Raw genomic sequence first — 21,163 nt, 5'->3', positions numbered from 1 at the left:
AGAACCCTGCTCCAGCACTGTGAGGTAATAGAAAATATAAGTATTGGTCTCTGCCCCCGTTCCCAGCACAGGGCTCCTAAAATTCTTGTAATTTCCTAAGTGATAAGAGCACTAAGCGCATCTTTTGTTCTAAGATTGGTCTTTGACCTGGATCCTGACACCAGAGCTCTTAAATCCTTTGGAATTTCCTGGGTGATAGGAGTGTCTTTTGTTCTAATGAGGCAACTCTGGGTGGGCTCTGAAAGACCAGGCCATGATTAGAAGGCTGGAATTTTCAGCCCTACCCCCCCCCCGCCCCCATTCTCCAAGAAAGGAGAGAGGGGCTGGAAATGCCTATGATGAAGCCGCCATAAATATTCCAGAAGTACAGGGTTCCGGGAGCATCTGGGTTATTCATGTAATGGGAGGGTGATGGACCCCAACTCCACCAAAGCTCCTGCCCTCAGGACTCTCCCAGACCTCACCCTATGTGTCTTTTGTTCTGGTTTTCATCTGTATCCAAATCCTTTATTATGTAATAAGCTAGTAAACATACGTGTTTCCCTGAGTTCTGTGAGCTGTTCTAGCCAATAATCAAAATCCAGGGGAGAGGAGGTCATGGGACCCTCCAGTTTGTAGCCAAATCAGACGGAAGCTGTGGGCGTCCTGGGGACCTACTCCTTGCAGTTGGCTTCTGAAATGGGGGTAGGGGGGCAGCCTCGTGGGATGGAGCCCCTGGCCTGTGGGATGTGAAACTCCCTCTGGTAGTGTCAGAATGGAGTACAACAGTAGGACACCCTGCTGGTGTTGCAGAGAATTGCTTGGTGTGGGAAGGCCCTGCCCTCGCCCACGTCTGTTGCAGACGTGTTTGGGATGTGTGGTGAGAATGAAGGAGGAGCCGGGGTTTTCTTCACGAGCACCTGCTGTGTGGCTTGAGCAGGTGACCGGATGGATGCTCCAGGTTCCTCATTTCTAAAAGGGATAATACCGGGGCGCCTGGGTGGCTCAGTCGTTAAGCGTCTGCCTTCGGCTCAGGTCATGATCTCAGGGTCCTGGGATCGAGCCCCGCGTCGGGCTCCCTGCTCCGCGGGAAGCCTGCTTCTCCCTCTCCCACTCCCCCTGCTTGTGTTCCCTCTCTCACTATGTCTCTCCCTGTCAAATAAATAAAATCTTTAAAAAAAATAATAGAAGGGATAATACTGACAACCCTATACAGTTGCTGGGAAGACTACAGGGCATGAGGTCCATAAAGTGCTTATCAGAATATCCGTAGCCCATTGCAAGTACTTGCTAGAGAGGAGCTATTATTAAAAAGATTACTGTGTTAGCTGTTACTCTTCATCATCCCAGCCATAGCACTGTGGAACATTCTGTTTGCTGTTGCTGGTTGATCGAGGAATACAGTGGTCATCTAATTTGGGGGCACCTGGCTGGCTCAGTCAGAGCACGTGACTCTTGATCTCGGGGTTGTAAGTTCAAGCCCCACGTTGGGTATAGAGATTACTTAAAAATAAAATCTTTAAAAAATTTTTTTCATCTAGGGGCTCCTGGGTGGCTCAGTTGGTTAAGCGTCCGACTGTTGATTTCAGCTCAGGCCATGATCTCAAGGTTGTGGGATCGAGCCCGGAGGTGGGCCCCACACTTAGCAGGGAGTCTGCTTGAGATTCTGTCTCTCTTCTCCCTCTGCATCTCCCCCGCAACTTGGACTTGTTTGCTCACTCGCTCTCTCAAATAAATCTTTAAAACATTTTTTCATCTAATTTTTAAAACTCCTCTATTTCTCTTTAGTGTAATTAATTTTGAAGTCATTCTTTAGCTTCTTTATGAAACTAAATAGGTGTTCAACATAGAAATAATGAATAGTTAGCAGGCTTCAAGCAAAAGGTGAATGACCTGTGGTTATCAGATTTCCAGTTGGAGTAGAGGCTGAACCAGTGACGTGAGCCGGCTTCTAACACTATGACTTCCTTTTTATCCTTAAGTAATATTTGATGGAAAAAGTTACAGGGATCGACAGTTTTTTCAAAATGACTTCATCCCAGCCCTGCATTGGTCACGATGTTGTCTGTGGGTCACTCAGGAGGAGCCTCTTGCAGATAGAAGGACCATCAAGATTAATATTAGTGACTTTGGTAGAGATGCAGGAACGTGCCGTAAATAGACTGCCGGCTAACAAGCTGCTCCGCGTCCTGCCATGTTGGGTGCTGAGTAACAGGTGGTCATAGACCTGGAGCTAAAACCCAGCCCTGGGGTAGGAATGATCCAAGGATCTCCAGTTCCGTGTGGGGCTTCCAACTCTGAGAACCTTAGAAAACCAAACTAACTTGGCAACAGGGGTAATGGGACCCATCTGGTCAGCAGTTGCTTTGTCACTGTGTATTGGGGTCTGAAGGGTGTAGGTCATTGGCACCCGAGAGGGTCCCACAGGCGTGCAGTTTGAAAGAACTCGGTGAATATAAATGCCCCTATTGCTTTTGTAAGAAAATCTGTAAGGGTTGATGAGGACCACGCAAAAGCGTCCTAGAGAGGAATGGCTTAAAAAGCAGCGCAACCTAAATTATTCCTCAGTAGTACAAGTTGGCAGGTGGCCACACCTCCGTGGCGGCGTTAAAGGACGTTCACGCTGCTTACATGTGGGCTTGGTGGGAAAAGCTCACAGACTCACAATGCTAGAATCTTTTTTTTCCATTTCTGAACTTATAATTCCTGCTTTACCCCCCACCTTCCCTCCCCCCTGGGCCCCGTTTTTTATGTGCTCTTCAGCAATGTGAACCGTTCATGGTGGTCTCAGTGTGTCTTTCTCCTCAGAGCAGAACCTGTCAACACTTCAGTCTCCTTGTATTGATTCACACATTTATTCTTCCTTTCCAAATGTATTTTGAGCTTCTCCTGGGGCCAGGTCTCCTGCCAGGCCATGGGCTGAGTGCTGGGGCGGTGGGGATGACGAACAGGATAAGCATGCTTCTACCCTCGTGAAACTAACCATCTAGAGCTGGAGAGGAAGTGTTCTAAATGGACTGAATGTTCGAAGTGCACAGTGCTGTGGGTACCTGGTCTAGGGGGTGGGCAGGGAGGACTTCCCCGGAAAAAGGATGTTTAAGCTAAAAACTGAAGCATAATCAGAAGTTTGCAAAGTCACCCTGAACAAGAAACAACCAACTGCTTTCTTTCCTATCACAGATTCCCGAATCCTGATCTTCTTAGAAAGCTACCTTGCCTCGGGTCATCAGAAGCCATTGCTCACGGTCCCTGGGGGATTGGGTCCAGTTCAGAAAGAGCTGGAAGAAGTTGCTATTAAATTTGTCCGCCTGGTCAACTATAACAAGATGGTCTTCAGTCCCTACTACGATGCCATCCTCAGTAAGATCCTTGTCCGATCCTAACACGTGTGCGCTCTAGGCCGCAGTAGTATTAGCTTCTTGGTACAGAATACCTATTCTCAACTCTAGTGTTGCTTTGGAAAATGGCTATTTAGTACATTTCTATGTAACAGCCCTGATTCCAAAAGGAAGAACACTGTGTATCACTGTTGAAAAGAGTTGTTGAAAAAGGCACTGAATTCTAGTTTGAAGGTTTGTATTTATGAGTGCAAGTTTACAAATCAAGAAGCTTCTTGCTCTCTTAAGTTTGAGGTAGCACTCCGCTTTTAAACGGTAGACTGCCGTGTGTCTCTACTGACTCTGTCCTGATTCGAGCTGCCTTGTCTTTCCCAGGGGGCTGGGGCCTCTTTTCCGCCATCTGGGTAGTTTTCCTTTCAGACACGCGAGAGGATCTGCCAGCCACCCAAGAAAGAGTGACCAAGCCATGTCCATGTTGAGACTCATGCCCCTCCCTGGCACCGACCCTCACTCTTCCCTCCAGCTATTTTGTGTTAGAAGGGCTATCCCTAGTCTTACTGCCTCCCCCCAACCCCAGTGATGGCGTTCTCCCTGCCTGGCCTAGCCAGAGCCCCCGAGCGCCAGAGCCCTTTTGTTCTAGAGGGGAGTTAATTGATTTTAAAAAGCTTATTCTTTTATACAGAATCATTCCTGAGTCTGGATGATAGCAGTTATGACTTCTGGGATCTAGAGAAAGGAAATTCTTTGACTTTTAAGCTTTGAAAGTTAAGGAGGAAATATTTTTTTAAACAGTATATACGTTGGTGTAATTTAAAAGACAGATGTCTGGAGTTTTTACTGATACAATGCACAGATGTATTGATTGGATTTGAATTTCAGAAATAGATTTAAGTGTTTTCAGATAAAACAGTATAGTGTAAGCTCACTTATTTCTTGGATAAGGAAGTCATAGAAAATCCCTGGTTTTAGAGCAATATTTTTTTGAGGAACTTAGTGACCAGAATTCCTGACATATCCTGTGGCTGAAAGGGTAGCTGGAGTCTCACAGATGACCTACTCTGTTAAAAAAAAAAAAAAAAAAGTAAAGGCCTGTGTGCGTATGTGCGTGCGTGTTTCAGACAGGGACATTATATTAGAAGCAGAGCCATGAAGTTGGGAGTGAACTCCAAGTGCGGGAACAGCACAAGGCAAAATAATGCAAGGAATCCCTTGAAGCGGTGAGGGCTATGGTGGGGCGGGAGGCAGGCATGATGGCAGGCGCGGTGGCAGCCTACCGGAGGAACATTCGCTTTGTAGACTATTGAGTCGTACCAAGCTTCAGGAGAGGGTACGCTTATGTTGGGGGGACTGTGATTTCTCCAAATACATGCTACAAACTGTGTTCTAATGGTGTTTTCTACTTGCAGTCAGAAATGTATGCTGCATTATGTGGTCCGAAGTCCTGTTATTAAAGTTTATACTCAAGGACAGATCTTCCCTGGTTTCATTGGAAGGGAATAAAAGTTCAATAAGTAAAACTTTTAAAGGACAAAATCACATCTTTTATAGTGTCTTCAAATGAGGTCACTTCTGGAATTGTTTCTGGAGGTAAGGTTGCTCTGTGGCAGCTGTGCTTGTTGGTCATGTGGTACCCCTCTCCCCCCAGGCTGAGAAGCCCGAGCACTCTAAGTGAGCACCATGCCCAACACGGGCCTTGAACTCACAACCCCAGGATCGGGAGTCACATGCTCTCCAACCCAGCCTCCAGCCACCCACCCCCGCCCCCCCAAGCACTCTTTTGCCTGCCTCAGCCTCCGAGAGTGTTTGGGGTTTAGTGCCGCCTCCGCCAAGGATGAAGGGGAAGAGCTTTACCCCCTAATACACAGGGTGGATCAGCACTTCCTGTAGTCACTCTTTCTAAATTTTAATTCTTTTTTTTGCTTTCTTTTCTAAGGGTTAGCTTTTTACAAGATTTGACTTTTTTTTTTTTGCCCCTCATGGGTTCCTAAATTCAGAGTTAAGTTTGTACCATCTGAAATCTTGATGCATATTTTACAGGGACTCACACAGACTCTCATGCCCCCCCCCCCCCCCCCCCCCCCCCCCCCCCCCCCCCCGTGTTTACTGGTGGAGTTCTCCAAGTGGCAAAGCCAAGAATGAAGGAGGCAAAGTTCAGAATCACAATATTCATATTGAATTGTGTTGTTGTTCTTTGAAGATAAGTGAGCTACTTTCTTCTTGGAATCTCATAGGATTATCACTAAAGGCCAGGAAAATTCATTTAGTCACTCAGGAAATGTTTGCTGAGCATCTCCTTGTAATCTCCCCCCTTCCCCAACCCGCAGTTCTCCCTCCCAGATGTGTATCCTTTGGAGCAGAAATTATCCTTCAGAATTGACCTGGTTCTGTGTAATGCATTCTGATTGGATTTGACATGATTTTCTATCTAACGGGTTTGTGGAAACAAGCGTCTTTTAGGGGAGTGCTAGGTTTATTTGGTGGTAGTACTTTACTGTGGATAGAACTGAGCGCCTTGAGAGTTGGGTCCATCATAGCAGGTGTGTTCGATTTATCTGATGGCCTCACAAATGAATCAATGTCCAGAGCAGGAACTGCTACTTTGTCAGCTCTCGGTTGGGTGGATGGATTCTCAGCCTAGAAGTTTTTTGAAAATCTCATTACATTTAAAGCAAGCTGTACCATGCGATTGTTTATGTAACCATATAACCCGACTATAAATATACTTCAGGTAAGGACATCTTACCGATTAAATGCAGTAGGCAGGTGCCTCAGAGTTTTCTTCTCTGAAGAAAAGTTATGAATAAGTCTGACACAGCAGGGATATAATGTGCACACGCTGGCTGACAGTTAATGGGTTATTTAGCAGTTCTGTTTTTGTGGAGATGCTTATGTTCATCTCTCTAAAACCCTAAGATTCCTGGGAATAAAGAGGTGTTGCCGCACCACCGTTCCTGCTGAGTTACAAAGGGAATGAATAGGTGTTTGCTGTTTGATTTCCAGTGACTTTTGGCATGCTCTGGTTTCTGTGTAGAATGTTTGTATTAATTTTCATTTTGAGGCCGGGTGGTAGAGTGGAAGGACTGGGAGCTGTCAGGAAACCAGAGTTCTGACCCCATTTCTGTTATGTACTAACTGGGGCAAATCAGGACCTATTTCCAGCACATGTAACATGAAAGGACTAGACTGGATCTTTGAACTGCTTTCCAATCCTGACATTCTGTGATGTGTCTCATTTGAGTAACTTAAGTACACTGCAGTAGGATCGTGCACAGAGCTCCTGATTTAGAGGGCGGTCTGGGTTGGAGTCCTTCCTCTCTTGCCTTCTTACTGGCTGTGTGATATTGGGCCAGTCATTGTCCCTTGGGCCCCAGCATTTTCATCTGTAAAATGGGGAAACGACTCATTGACACTTGCTGTGAGGATTACATTTGATAATGGATATTAGAATGCTTTGTACATGGGAAAGGATTATAAATAGGAGGAGAGCATATAACCGTCTCCCTGTAGGTGTACCTGTGTCTGTGCCCAGCCTCCCTTCAGTCAGCGTATTCTACGGGCTGGACGGAAGGGTTTCCTCCTGTCCTGGGACTCGTACTTTCTTCTGTCACCTCTTCTGTACTAAAGCTGCAGTCTTCCCTTTGCTCCTCTCCCTGCTTCCACCGCCACCCCAATGATTCCTCCCCACCTCACCTCTGTATTATTTGAACCAAATGAATTCATGAGTGAACAAATGAAGGACGGCAGATGATGGGCTATGAAACTCCTATTTAAGGGCACTTATCTCATTGAAAACATAATCTAAATAAAGAACCACAATGATGTTTGCAATTGTGTCTTTATATCGGATTTTGTATTTTTTTTTTTTAAAGATTTTATTTATTTATTTGAGAGAGAATGAGAGAGAGCACATGAGAGGGGGGAGGGTCAGAGGGAGAAGCAGACTCCCCGCCGAGCAGGGAGCCCGATGCGGGACTCGATCCAGGGACTCCAGGATCACGACCTGAGCCGAAGGCAGTCGCCCAACCAACTGAGCCACCCAGGCACCCTGGATTTTGTATTCTATAACTGTTTTGTTCGTAGCACTCAAAACAACTTCATGGAACGGAGGAGATACTCTGTAAGCTCAATAAGCTCTTTTAATCTGTCAAATGCTCACTGATCCTTTCTGAAATAGAGCCCCGGAAATAAATGTCTGGAGCCTAAACGGGCAGGATTTAGTTGCACCTGGCCCTGCTGGGGGTTTCTGTTTATATCGCCTTCAGAACCTAAGAACCAGGACTCATGTGTAGGCCTGGTTTAGGTTTGAAATCACACATGTCTGGAGTTAGTAGCACTAGTCACATTTCACCATTTTTACGTTTTATCTGAACTAAACACCGAGAAGGGTATAAGATTAACTTCTGACTTTAAGAGCAACCCCAGAATTGAAGAATCTCCTTCATTTCTGTCGTTTTCATTCCTGCCGCCTCTGCTTTCTGAAGTTGTCTTCGTCGTGCTAAAAGCAGAACTCTGGTCAGGGCTCAGGGAGGAAAATTTAGAAAATGGATGAATTGTTTTTCTTGACTTTTATTCCCAAAGCTTGGTAAGCTGACCCTTTTGTTGAATATGTAAGATTTTACTTAGACCAGGAACATGGTTATCTGTTTTGTTACTTCATATAAATGATCTGTTAGGACTTCTGAATTTTTTATTAAATAGAACTTCACTTAAAAAAATAATAATAAATAGAACTTCATTTGCTGAGTGTCAGGTAAGAGGACTACCGACATTAATGAAGTTTGCTTTGGGAACTGAAATGTAAAAAACAAATTTATGAATATGGTAAATACGTTTTTACTGTCGTATAAATGAACTCTTGGTTTTACATGCTAAGCGTAGGCCAATAGAGGGTTATAAAATTACCAAATAAATTCATAATTATTGACCAAGGTTAATATGCTGACAAAAGTGTATTTTTTCATTCTTTTCTAATGGTACAAATTTGGTTGTTGAGTTTTACATTTACTAGGTCACTACAACCTTTTACTTTACTGGACGTGGCAGCATAGATCAAACTTCTTACTTGAAATTCAGTGCTAAAGGCTAGAGTTTGATGTTGTTCAGGAAGGACTTAGAGTCCTTACATCTTACCTGGTTCCAGAATTCTCTAGAAAATGTCATTGCTTTTATAAGAAGGAAAAATATGGATATCTTCTGAAAATTTCTGGGTCTAGCACTACGGATATAGGAGAGTTCCTGGACAATGGGACCGGCTGTATGAGCAGACGTCTGCACATTAGAGTTCCAAAAGTAAGTGCGGATTTCTAACATCATGCGACTTGATCGACTGTGTCTACAAAAGGAATGATCAAATACTCAATCATGTTAAAATCTAAAAATTCATAAAGTATCTATAGCAGAACATTAGAAAATGGTTTCTCCGAACATTCCTTTTTGTGTTTAAAAATCAAATAACATTCAGGGGAAAAACATCTTAGAAATAAATGCAGGAGGAACAGTTACAATACACAATGGCTGCTCAGTGGCACTTCTCATCAAGGTGGGTGCGCGTGTTTTCTCTTTATTACGAGGCTAAAAAAATCATTTTTCATGCATTCACGTAGCTTTGTTTTGTCGTCCATGTAGACGTTATTACAGATCATTACAGGCATTTGAAGCCATTTGTCTTTAAAACACTACCCAAAGTGGCTGGGTGAGGGACACTGGGGAGGGCATGTGCTACGGTGAGCGCTGTGAACTGTGTAAGACTGATGAGTCACAGACCTGTACCCCTGAAACAAATAATACAGCATATGTTAACAATAAACGGGGGGAAAAAACCAAACACTACCCAAAGATAGCAGTTCAGGAGAGATTCTGCCCCTCTGTATTTTAACGCCTGGGAAGCTATTTAGTCCTACTTGTGCCTTTCAGATCGTTTTGATGATAACCATATTAAAAAAAACTATACAGCTTAAAAATAATACTTACGAGGATAACAAAATCTGAATTAGAGCCAGCTGACTTTGTTTATAGGCTATTTTAGCTTTAATGGGAAAATACGGGAGACACATGTTTGTGAATTATGTAAATATCAAGATAACGTTTTTTCCATTACAAGCAAGAGTTTTAATAGAAATATTTGAAGCTGATTTTAAAATGTATTTAGTTACTTTTGAATTCAAACTCTAAACTGCATACCCAATATGTAAGAGTTTCTTTATAACTGTGATACTTCCTCCCCCCCCCCCCCCCCGCCCGCCCCACCTTCCTTTTAGCTTTTATTCTGAATCACAACCCTTAGGCTCAACTAGTTTTCTGTCTAGTAGTTTTTCTAGAAATGAGTCAAGAGGACATAATGTTGCTAACAAAGAGCAAAACCGAATTCTTGGGACTTATAATTTAATGCTGTGTGTAGCTCTTGAGCACTGAGTACCTTCTGAAATATATTTGTGAGAGCAAGACAGTGGGTGGTTAAAGGAATTCCCACACTTTGCTTTTTAAGAGACACAAAAGGTAATAGATCTGCCTCAGATTAATTGGGGGAAAGTACATTCATCTTTGAGGATTTCTAAAATGTTTAATTTGCCTCTTAAAATTAGATCCCTCTGTTTTCAGTTAATACTGAGACCAGGAGAGGACAGGTAGGTAAGTATACATAAATACAAGATGACTTTTCTTTGGATTGGCATTTATTTTTAAATGGTATTGGCTGAATAAAGTAAGTAGCTATTTTAAATAAATTCTGAATGGAAGCAGCAGGAGGCATGACATTTTTGAGATCCTTTTATTTTTTTTAAAGGATTGTTTTAAAATTTTAAACTACAAAACTGATCCCATACATTCTGCCATAAATAAAAACAAACAATAAGGCAGACTCTACATAAGCAAACTGAGAACTGTTTTCAGAAAATGTGGTAAAATGCTTTACAATCATAAGCCATCCAGTTTTTAAAATAAAACTGTTGAAAACTCACAAATCTTCAAGCGGCACATACAAGACCCCCTTGAAGAGGGAACAAAATGTGGTTCTGCCATTTTGTGCTGTTCTCACATTTTTGAAAACCTAGTTTTGCTTAGAGCACAGGTCTGTTCCATGTTCTAAAATTCACACAGGTTGGTTGGTGGTTTTTCTTCCCAAGAACCATATGATAGAGGCACCAATGACATACGACTTTGTTTCCAAGAACCTTGTAACAAAGCATTGTCTCTTTTAAACATACGACTTAAGAGGCAAGAACGGAATCCTGGAGTTTTCTTCCAGAGCCCGGCTGGGGCCCGCTTCACCGAATTCGCTTCTGCTGCCGCGCTCTGTAGATGTCATGAACAGGGGGGACGACAGCTCCCTTTTCTTCATCGTCATCGGAATCCTCGTTGGGCCTCTTGACCGCCTTGGTGAGTACGGCGTTGCTCTCCACCGGGCCGTTCCCCTCGACGGCCAGCTCCGGGGCGCCGCCCGTGATGATCCGAACAGCTTCCTCAACAGCTGCGCAAACCACACGGAAAGGAAGGACTGTTGGGGGGTGGGGAGGCCTGGGCGGGGGATGCTGCAGAGTCCGCCCCGGGGAGAGAGACTGCACGCGCTACTTGGGACACTTCATGGTTGCCTGCAGAGCCTACTATTGGCAGAGCAAGGGAGGGCACGAGTGATACTACATAAATAATTAAAGGAAAAGACCAAAGTGGCTCTTAAAATGACTTTCAGAAGCCCAGTGTCCTAGTTCGTGTTCCCACGATAGAAAAGATCCGCTTTTGTGATGTTTTACTCAGTGGCATTAGAATGTGAACGAGCCTCTCTGTACCGAAGAGGGTTTGACTGCTCTGAGGTTTCACTGTACTGCAAGATGGCTAGCTGGAGTTGGGAACTTCAGTGCCAAAGAGTAACAATCGCCCGCCTAGGAGACCATGTGAATTCGGCCCTAAAGCGGGGCTTTCGTCACTTACTATTTGGTATCTTGCATCTTCGGAAAATTTCCATCAGTTCATCCACTTGTACAAAAGGACCCTATTTTGACACAAATAAATTTTAATCTCCAACAATCTGACAAGTTAAAATCGCACTACTTTACATTTTCCGTGAGCGGCGAGAAAGCACATGATGATTATAACCCACAGAGCAAGTATTATCAAGACAATAAGAGTAAACAAACCTGGAAGCAGATGGGAGGAGGGAGAAGTTTCATTAGAACGACGGCTGCAGGCGGCACTGGGAACACACCCCCGGGAACAGGGTGTAAGCCGGGCGCTGTGACACAAGGAGAAGGGGGGATCAGACAGGATGGAAGAATTTCTAGACAGAGCTAAAATAAATCCGAAGTAATTTATATAGAGGGCTCTAAGTATTGCTTTGTTCTGGACATTTTAAATTGCTTTTACTGCTATACGTGTTCGGCCAACTACAGTGGAGGAGACAGGGCCGTCTCACCCCCATGGCCGCTGGGAGGCAGAAGAGTAAACAACCCAGTGGCAGAACTTCAGTTTTTGTCAAAGACCATTTCTAAGCCTCATAAATCATGTGTTCAGCAATCCTTTTTAAAGTCAGTTACTCAATGGCATGTTTAATCATAAGGGCCTTGTTCAAGTAGGATCTAGAAGGGCCGCTACCCATTAGTAAGTGTAAATAACACCAAACAGCGTCACCGAAGTGAGTGTCCAGTTGTACAGGTAATTTGTATGGAGCAGTATTTCTGCCCACACAGGTTACTAGAATCTGGATCGTCGAGGGTATTTTCGTTTTTAAAGACATTCTTAACTCCTCTTGCTTCAAAGATTACAGCCAAGTCACTTGTCATAGTGACCCTGAGTCTAATAATTAACCTGCAAGGGAAAGGTCACATCACTCCCCCCCCACCTCTGGATTTAAATCAACAAACAGAGGTCTCAATACTGGATCTAAAGTCATGGCTTACGTGCTAAATGTCGTGGCTGAAATGGAATCATCTGCTGAGTGTCTGGTTTGGGGTACTCTGGTTTTCTATCCACTTCATCTTTCAGAACAGGCACTATGGAAGGAGCTACAACTGGGTCTGGAATTATAGCTGCTAGCTTAGCACGGGAGACATCCTGAAAATGCAGAACACAAGAATCCTAAACCTGAAAAAGGGACTTGAAGTATCATTGTGCAATTCTACAATCTTGAGGATACACTGAACACCTGGGTTAAAACCACAGAGAACTGAGAGGGACAAGTTAGAATGTGACCGTAAAGACTATTAAACACTCAACAAGGAAAGCGACAAGGCTTTAGAGATGTGGTGTTTGATAACCTTGCCCTAACCCTGGTCAGGAATTGTTTGACTCAGTGCTGCTGGGTAGGACATTTGCAAGCTTTTTTGAGTAAACACCTGACTGGGCACCAGGAAGAGAGTGGGGCAATTTGTGAGAAAATCTACAATTTTAGATATTTTTCTGACCCTTCCCTTCCACTAGAATTGAACAATATCAATTTAAGTGAAGCCCTACTTCATGAAAGCTAAAATAATCACTTAAACTAATTAATACAATTTTGTTAATGAAATAAAAAATTATTCCCAATATAGTTACAGGGAAGAAGGGACCGATATTGAGCAGCCACCCTTTGTCCAGTTTTCACCATTTATTCCCTCTTTGATGAGGCAAATAGTAACCTCTCCATTTTATAGAAGGAACTGAAGCTCAAAGAGGTTCTAATATTTCCAAGGTCTTAGAGCTAAGAAGTAGAGAAAGGACTGGGAGCACTGGCCTCTGACCACAAACCCACCCACCATGCTCTTTTTACTTTATCAGCAGTGCCCCACCAGGGCTGAGAACAGTTCTCCAAGACCGGTCAAAAGGGACAGTATGGCCACCTATCAGCGGGGCCCCGCCCTAGAGAAGTTCCTCTGCTGCAGGCGCTGCTGTCAGCCTGCCTGTCCGGAACCAAAAGAGCCCCTTTCGCCATCATCGACGCAGAAGAACATTTCACTTTCTCAACACTTGCTATATGCACAGTTGGTGGCAGATCTCAGTGAGCAGGCCCATCGGGAACGGCTTTTTTCTCTTCCCCTCCCACATTATGTACACATGGGAGTATATTTAATCCTTCTCTCCCAAAATGAAAGAGTTGAAATAGAAATAGAAGATGGAGGGCGCCTGGGTGGCTCAGTTGGTTAAGCGACTGCCTTCGGCTCAGGTCATGATCCTGGAGTCCCGGGATCGAGTCCCGCATCGGGCTCCCTGCTCGGCAGGGAGCCTGCTTCTCCCTCTGACCCTCCCCTCTCTCATGTGCTCTCTGTCTCTCTCATTCTCTCTGTCTCAAATAAATAAATAAAATCTTTAAAAAAAAAAAAAAAAGAAATAGAAGATGGAGAATTCATATTGAAGAAGTAGTTCAACTTGGAAATAGTAAGAGCTCTATTTTCATTAATTTCCATTTTCACCTTGGCGAAGTTGAAATAGTCCTTGCTAACTTCACATAGTGGTCTTAAAAGTCTTTTGCTTTTCCTTGAGAAGTTAAACTAGAAGCTGACCTTCCTGACCCCTAAGCAGTCACCCCTAGTTACAGAATAGGAAGATGGGACTGGCACGGAACTGGGGCTTCCATCAGTGAAAAGGTCTGAAAGTCAATTATGGGTCATCTTCCCCAAACATGTAAATCTGGTTCACACACCAGACCAGCAAGACACAGGCCCAAAGAGGCTGCTGAAGAGAATGATGGTCAAGAGCATCCTAATGCTGGTTGGCTTAAAGGGACCCAATCTAGGATCTTGTGGGTATCGCTTCCCTTTGGATTTCTATCTTGGTCTTTGTTTTCATGACACAGGAAAAAAAAATCAAGAAATGACAGAACAATGTTTTTCTCAGCAAGGGCTATTTCTGGAGCTGCATGAACATTAACCTTTCCCCCGGGCCTAAACAGGTTGAGGGGCCAGATTTCTTAGGATTCAGTTGTCTATATAGAGGAGTTCAATTCCCAGATAAGCTCATTTCTTCAAGAGCCCCCTGAAGTACTGTGTTAAGACACAAATCCCTTCAGGAACTTTATGGACTTCTTAACAAGCTGTGAGGTTTCTTCATTATACCTACAGGAGCTACATTTGGTTTAGGATCTGTCAAAACACGTTCATGAGTTTTAAGAACTATTAGAAAAAACATAGCACCTAAAATGACATTTTTTCTTCCTTCCACAATACCTTCATGTGCCCACCAGACAAGATACAGGGCACTGGCAATTACAGGGGAAGGCTGAAAGTGTTAAATCTCACTCTCGCAATTTGTTCAGTACTTTTGATACTCAGTGTTTCATAAACTCAAGGAAAATCCCTGAACTTTTTTCCTGTTTTCTGAAAATCTAAAACTAATTTCTATTTCAGAATTTCCTTTAGAGGGATGTGTTTCCATAAACTATTCTAAAACACGGGAAAAGTAGGGACACTACACACCTCTTGATCCTAAGTACATACCTTATAACCAAGCGCTTTTAGTTCACTTGCCGAGCAAGGATATAAGTCCATGAACTTATATCTGTCCACCAGTAAAGCTGTTTCTTTGCCTTCATACTCTTCTTTGAATGCTGTAAACCGTCTTTTCTCCACTTTGAGTATGCTAGCTAGATCACCAATGTTACTTTCGAAAGCTAGAAATCGGGCCCAGATTTCTCTGTAATAAATACAATCAGTACTTAATTATTCTGGGTTTGGAAGAGGGAGTCCATTTACAAAAAAAAAAGCCTGAAGTTCCCTCCTCCCTTTTTTTAGTTAGAAAAAGCTCTTTTTTAAATTAAGATTTCCAAACTACAGGACAGTATAACAAATACCTATGGATCATCATCATCACCTAGATTTAATCATTATTAATATTTTGCCATATTTGCTTCATCTTGCTTTTGCTTAAGTATTTGAAAGTAAGTTATAACACTTCACCCTGCACTCCTGTGTATTTAAGCCTCTTTTTGAGATTTTATTTATTTAGCACACCTTCCTATCCCCTTGTGGTCAGTAAGAGACACAGTTAGGTAAACTCTAGGTGGAAGAGCTGAAAAGGAACATACCCAGACTTCCAATTTCTCCTGAATAATGTGGCTTCACCATTTTGTTTAGTGGCATGAATTATTTTGTGGAATACATTCTTCACTCAATGTATGAATAAAAATATATTCTAAAACCTAACATGATTGCTTTTTTCCCCCTCATTAACATGGATTATCTGGGACATATTTGTGCCTCAGAACTGTTGTAACAGCCAGAATTAATTCTCTGAGACTCTACTTAAATGTCACTAAACACCTTTGTATTAAAGTAACACACAGAATGCCGACTGCATACCAGGAATAGGACTATCACAAAAAGCCTACATTGGCAGATACTACTATTAGTAGATGAGAGAAGGTTTGGGAAGGTTATGAAATGTATCCAGGGTATAATCAGCTGAGCTGGAAATTGAACCCAAGACTCCAAAGCCTTACTATTTCCACTCTACCACTATACCATGTTCCTTTGATAAAACTGACAGAGTCAAAAGCATAAACCAGGGATGTAATATATCAAACAAACTTTGAATATGTAAGAGTTTTTGCCCTTGAGTAAGGTAAAACTTTCAGAACTTGTATTTGTTCGTATCAATTTCTAGGGCATGGTAAACTAGGAAGATATATTAAAATATTTAATAATAAATGCCTAACATCTCTCAAAACAATTCTCAGTATACAAACATTTTTTAAAAAAATCTTAAACAGGCAGGTATTTGTAAATTAAGCTTCAAGAGAGAAGGGAAATTTCTCCTGAAACTTCTAAACAAACGTTCATCCACAGATCACAATTCAAGTGTTAAAGCTGCCATCGGAACCCAACCAACAAGTTTTCCCAATAGCTTACCCAGACTTCTCAGGAGGAAGGCTTCCAGAGGTTAAGACTCGTTCAAACAAAACTCGGGTATTATTGTCCTCTAGGATATATAAAAAGATTTTAAATATTGAAAAATTACATTTTACAATCAACCGTGTATTTACATATGTATCATCTTGTTTAATTCTCACAAAAATCCTCTGCAAAAAGGTAACTATTTCCCCAATTTTTATAGATGAGTTAACCTGGGGTTCAAAACAATTGAGTTGGGGACGCCTGTGTGGCTCAGTCCATTAAGTGTCTGCCTTTGGCTCAGGTCATGATCCCAGGGTCCTGGGATTGAGCCCCGCATGGGGCTTCCTGCTCTGCAGGAAGCCTGCTTCTCCCTCTCCCTCTGCTGCTCCCCCTGCTTGTGCTCTTTCGATCTCTCTGACAAATAAATAAAATCTTAAATAACCCAAAACAACAACAACAACAAAACCAGACAAAAAATGATTGAGTTGATCTGGCTCACTGTTACTGAGTAACAGCTGGAACTAGAAGCCAGGTTTTTTTACCTGTAGTTCAGCCCTCCTCCTACATATACTGCATTTATGCCAGGCCATTTATAACTGATATCTGAGCGAGGTATCCACTGGCCTTTTTGATCTTTTTTTTTTTTTAAGGTTTTATTTATTTATTTGAGAGAGAAAGAGAGCATGAGCGGGGTGAGGGGCAGAGGGAGAAGCAGACTCCCACTGAGCAGGGAGCCCAATGCGGGGCTCGATCCTAGGACCCCGGGATCATGGCCTGAGCCGAAGGCAGCCTCTTAACCGACTGAGCCACCCAGGCGCCCCCCACTGGCCTTTAAAATATAATAAAAATTATATATCTGCTTACATTGTGTCACAATTGATATTTTTTAAATACCTGGAATGTGATGGATGGCAAGCTCAAATTTATATATAGGCAATTTTCTTATTTTGCAGCACCAGGACTACTGTCTATATAACTACTTTAAATTCTTGTATAGGTACAATTAAAATTTAAGTCTTGGGAGTTCCTCTGTAGCTGGAAGTGGGAAAATAACACTTCTTCCTAAGGGATCTATTAAAATTTAAGAATCCTGCAATACATTTACTAACAATCATTGAACTGTATATTTTAAATGGGGGCATTTATGGTATATAAACTATACCTCAATAAAGTTTTTTAAAAATCCAGCAGAGTGTTGGTTTTTATTGCCTCAGGGTAGTTATTCAGTGTTTACTACATGTCCATACACAAAGTAAAACCAAGAGATTAAATGTGTTGAACCTAAGAAGATGGCACCATATTCATGGCTTTCATCTTAAACTTAAGATACTGTACTTCAAAAAATAAGTAAATCTTGTATTTTATTCTTTTTGTTTTAACCCAGGCCTTGCTGCATACACACTTTCTACCATTCCACATAACTTTCCCACTGCTTTACATGCCGTCTTCTCTACCTGGAATAATGCATTTTCCTCTATCTTTTCCTGGCTAACTACTGTTCATCCTTCAAGACCCATCTCATGTTGCCTCTAGAACAGCACTGTCCAACAGACATATAATGCAAGCTACATATATAATTTAAATTTTCCGCTAGCCACATTTAAAAGAGTAAAAACAGGTGAAATTAATTTTAATATATTTTATTTAACTCAAGATATCTAAATTATTTTGGCATGTAATTAATATGAAAATTAGGGTATTTTACTTTTTTTTTTATTTTTTGTACTGACTCTTTGAAATCTGGTATGTAGTTTACACTTACACCACATCTCATTTTGGCCTAGCCCCATTTCAGGGGCTCAATTCTTAATGGTCTAGCGGCTTTCACAACTGCACAGCACAGCTCTAGAACTTAAATTGTACTCTCTTCTCTGTGCTTCCAAAGTAGCTCGTTCAGGCTCTATTATAGTAGCACATTTTTTTCATGATTGCCACCATCATCCTAAGTAGTAACATTTACAATATGCATACCACATTCCATGTGTAAGTCAAACACACGCAAAAACTCATCTAATCCTCTCAACAATCCTATGAGAGGCACTCTTACGACAATACTGCAGATGAGAAATGGGAAACAAGATTATATACCTAACCCCAGAATTTATGCTACCATTAAGCACCAAAAGATGATGCAGTTACGTTTACACATTTGATTCTCCCTGAGAACGCTCTGAGAATAGGAATGGAGTCCTATTCACCTTCGTATTCCCAGACTCTAGTAACCAGAAGGTACTGAATAAATGACGAAAAGATGGGTGGATGGATGAACAAATGAAAGAACTATGTAAACACTGATTTTTGGAAGACAGTAATAATGCTGATATCAGATATCATCCACATTTTTGGAATAACATATATACTAGTAACTATTCTAAAAAAAATAAAATGATTTGCAATTGTTGAGAACTTTTTTTTTTTAAGGAACATTAATTCTTTCTTTTTTTTTAAAGATTTTATTTATTTGACCAAGAGAGAGCACAAGCAGGGGGAGAGGCAGGCAGAGAGAGAGAGAGAGAGGGAGAAGGGAGCTCCCCACGGAGCAGGGAGCCTGTTTCGGGGCTCAATCCAAGGAGCCTGGGATCATGACCTGAGCCGAAGGCAGACGCCTAACCAACTGAGCCACCCAGGTGCCCAAGGAACATTAATTCTATAAGAGAAAATTTCTTTGTAATTCAGTGCTCCACTATCTCATTTTTTGGAGTTAAGTCCTCTTCCAGAGTGTAGAATCACTAAGCTAAAATACCAAATCGTATTTAAGTTTTTTCTACTATATAGGTATAAAGAATGCTGTATTTTTATTTTATTATTATTTTTTAAGATTTTATTTATTTATTTGACAGAGAGAGAGAGAGCACAAGTAGGCAGAGAGGCAGGCAGAGGGAGAGGGAGAAGCAGACTCTCCACTGAGCAGGGAGCACGATGCAGGGCTCGATCCCAGGACCCTGGGATCATGACCTGAGCCGAAGGCAGCTGCTTAACCGACTGAGCCACCCAGGCGCCCCAAGAATGCTGTATTTTTAAAAAATATCATTCAAAGCATTGATATATAGCTGTGATATCTAACTCATTTACATGGCACATAATTGTACATTTCTTTTTTTTAAAATTTTTTTATTGTTATGTTAATCCCCATACATTACATCATTAGTTTTAGATGTAGTGTTCCATGATTCATTGTTTGTGCATAACACCCAGTGCTCCATGCAGAACGTGCCCTTCTCAATACCCATCACCAGGCTAACCCATCCTCCCACCCCCCTCCCCTCTAGAACCCTCAGTTTGTTTTTCAGAGTCCATCGTCTCTCATGGTTCGTCTACCCCTCCGATTTCCCCTGTACATTTCTTTCTTAAACCAACTTTTATACCAGATCATTTCTAGTCAAGAAATTACATGTACTGGACTGTGGGTAACTAGACTAAATGAGACACATACATATATATATATACGTTATATAAATCCCCCAGCTCCGTGCCCAGTGTAAGGTCAGATCTTAGTAAAGGATGGCCATTATTATTACAACAGGATAGAGAAAGATGGTAATAAACAGAATGTTTCTTTTGGAAATCTCTTCCCCAGCAGCCTCCAAGCATTTCACTTTACTACTTGGGCATCTTTGAGTTTTGGTGGCTAGATATCTGTTGTCTGTTCCTCCACCCCCCACCCAGGAAACGAGATGATTTGCGCAGAGTCGTCAGAGATGAGCAGGAACAACTCTTTTTCCCAAGTCTGAATTTGTGGCTTTATCCTACTTGTGATGGAACTTCACTGATGAGGCATTAAAGACCATCCTGCAGAGTCAAAAGCATCTACTATTACTCAAATACAAATTCATGGTTGTTAGGCCACAAATATTTCTTGAGTGCCTATTAAGTGCCTGGTTCCAGTGTGACAACAGAATTAGAATACATCTGAGAAAGAAAGAAACCCAGCAACATATTTTCAGAGAATGATACTGATGGTTTAGTATTAATTTAGTATTAACATAACCATTATAGATCTATAATTGACTTACCATTGAGGTGAGAAAGATAGTCAATATAGGCTAAGACATATTCTGGAATGTCTCCATATTTCTTTAGACCCAGCTCAAAAATCTTAAAGGCAACAGATTTGTCCTAGAAGTAGAGAGGAATGTACTGGTTTCTATGAAATGTCAGACAAGATACTCAAAACAATACTAAAACTATGACACCTAAGCAAGTTACATTAAGTATTAAAATGGAAATTAAAATCATATTAAGTAAAAACTGCTGAGTTAAAGACCAAGGTGTTTAATAAAGCATAAATTAGCAGGCAGTGGGGATTTGGATGACGCTCCATATAATTTTACACAGATACACTTAGACTTCCTTTATGATACAGAGCAATTAAAACTTAAGGACAGAAACTAGGACTACCTTTCTTTTAATTAATGTATCTCAGATGAAAGAAGCTATTTTACCTTTATATTTTATTTCAGCACTTACCTTACTACAGTAATACTCCATGAGTGCTGCAGTAACATAGACATGGTGGCGGGTTCTGGTATCTTCTCTTGCTTTTTTAAATATCATTCTTCCAGATTTGATACCTTCTGCTCTTCTTGCAAATTTCATATATTGGATATATACCTATGCAAAAAAAAGAAAAAAGCATTTCTTCTCTACAGATTAGGTAGAATGTGATTCCTGTAGCATCCAAACCAGTCTCACCTTATTCCTACACTAGTATGTTTCCTGTATAAGAAAACAATCTTGAATACCCAAGATACCAGAAAGTAAGCTTATAGATAGTGCTCTATTTAACTCCACAAGCAAATTTTTTTGGTAGTAAAGATGCATGCAAATTAATTTTTTTAATGCAAATAAATTTTTAAAAATTGATACATAATTCACATACCACAAAATTCATCCTTTAAAGTGTACAATTTAATGGTTTTTAGTATATGCATGAGGATGTACAATCATCACTACTATCTAATTCCAGAATATACAATTAAGTTTTAAGGAGGGAATAAAAGTAAAACTACTAGAAAACATTCCATTAATAAATGCCAACACCTAGAAACTCAA

The 21,163-nt window shown here is 41.5% G+C and overlaps 2 protein-coding genes across 3 annotated transcripts in view; one reads left to right on the top strand and one right to left on the bottom strand.

Annotated features, from left to right (window-relative positions):
* Window positions 1-4,776, top strand: part of TCP11L1 (t-complex 11 like 1) — a 35,682-nt gene extending 30,906 nt beyond the window's left edge. For both annotated transcript variants that reach the window (XM_021684734.1, XM_021684733.1), the window contains exon 10: window positions 3,160-4,776. In XM_021684734.1, the coding sequence (XP_021540409.1) occupies window positions 3,160-3,362 (203 nt within the window). In that variant the 3' untranslated portion in view covers window positions 3,363-4,776. The remainder of the gene's footprint in view (window positions 1-3,159) is intronic.
* A 5,299-nt stretch (window positions 4,777-10,075) lies between these two features.
* CSTF3 (cleavage stimulation factor subunit 3) overlaps window positions 10,076-21,163 on the bottom strand; it is a 69,889-nt gene continuing 58,801 nt past the window's right edge. Inside the window, exons 14-21 of the mRNA XM_021685343.2 lie at window positions 20,579-20,722; window positions 20,125-20,227; window positions 16,127-16,196; window positions 14,717-14,912; window positions 12,206-12,359; window positions 11,447-11,541; window positions 11,241-11,301; window positions 10,076-10,782 (exon numbers count right to left, since the gene is read on the bottom strand). Coding sequence (XP_021541018.1) covers window positions 10,580-10,782; window positions 11,241-11,301; window positions 11,447-11,541; window positions 12,206-12,359; window positions 14,717-14,912; window positions 16,127-16,196; window positions 20,125-20,227; window positions 20,579-20,722 — 1,026 coding nt within the window. The 3' untranslated portion in view covers window positions 10,076-10,579. The remainder of the gene's footprint in view (window positions 10,783-11,240; window positions 11,302-11,446; window positions 11,542-12,205; window positions 12,360-14,716; window positions 14,913-16,126; window positions 16,197-20,124; window positions 20,228-20,578; window positions 20,723-21,163) is intronic.

This window comes from Neomonachus schauinslandi, chromosome 11, assembly GCF_002201575.2.
Source record: "Neomonachus schauinslandi chromosome 11, ASM220157v2, whole genome shotgun sequence".
Taxonomy (NCBI): domain Eukaryota; kingdom Metazoa; phylum Chordata; class Mammalia; order Carnivora; family Phocidae; genus Neomonachus; species Neomonachus schauinslandi.
Note: the sequence above shows the minus strand (reverse complement) of the source record. Positions and strands in the feature narration are given on the sequence as shown.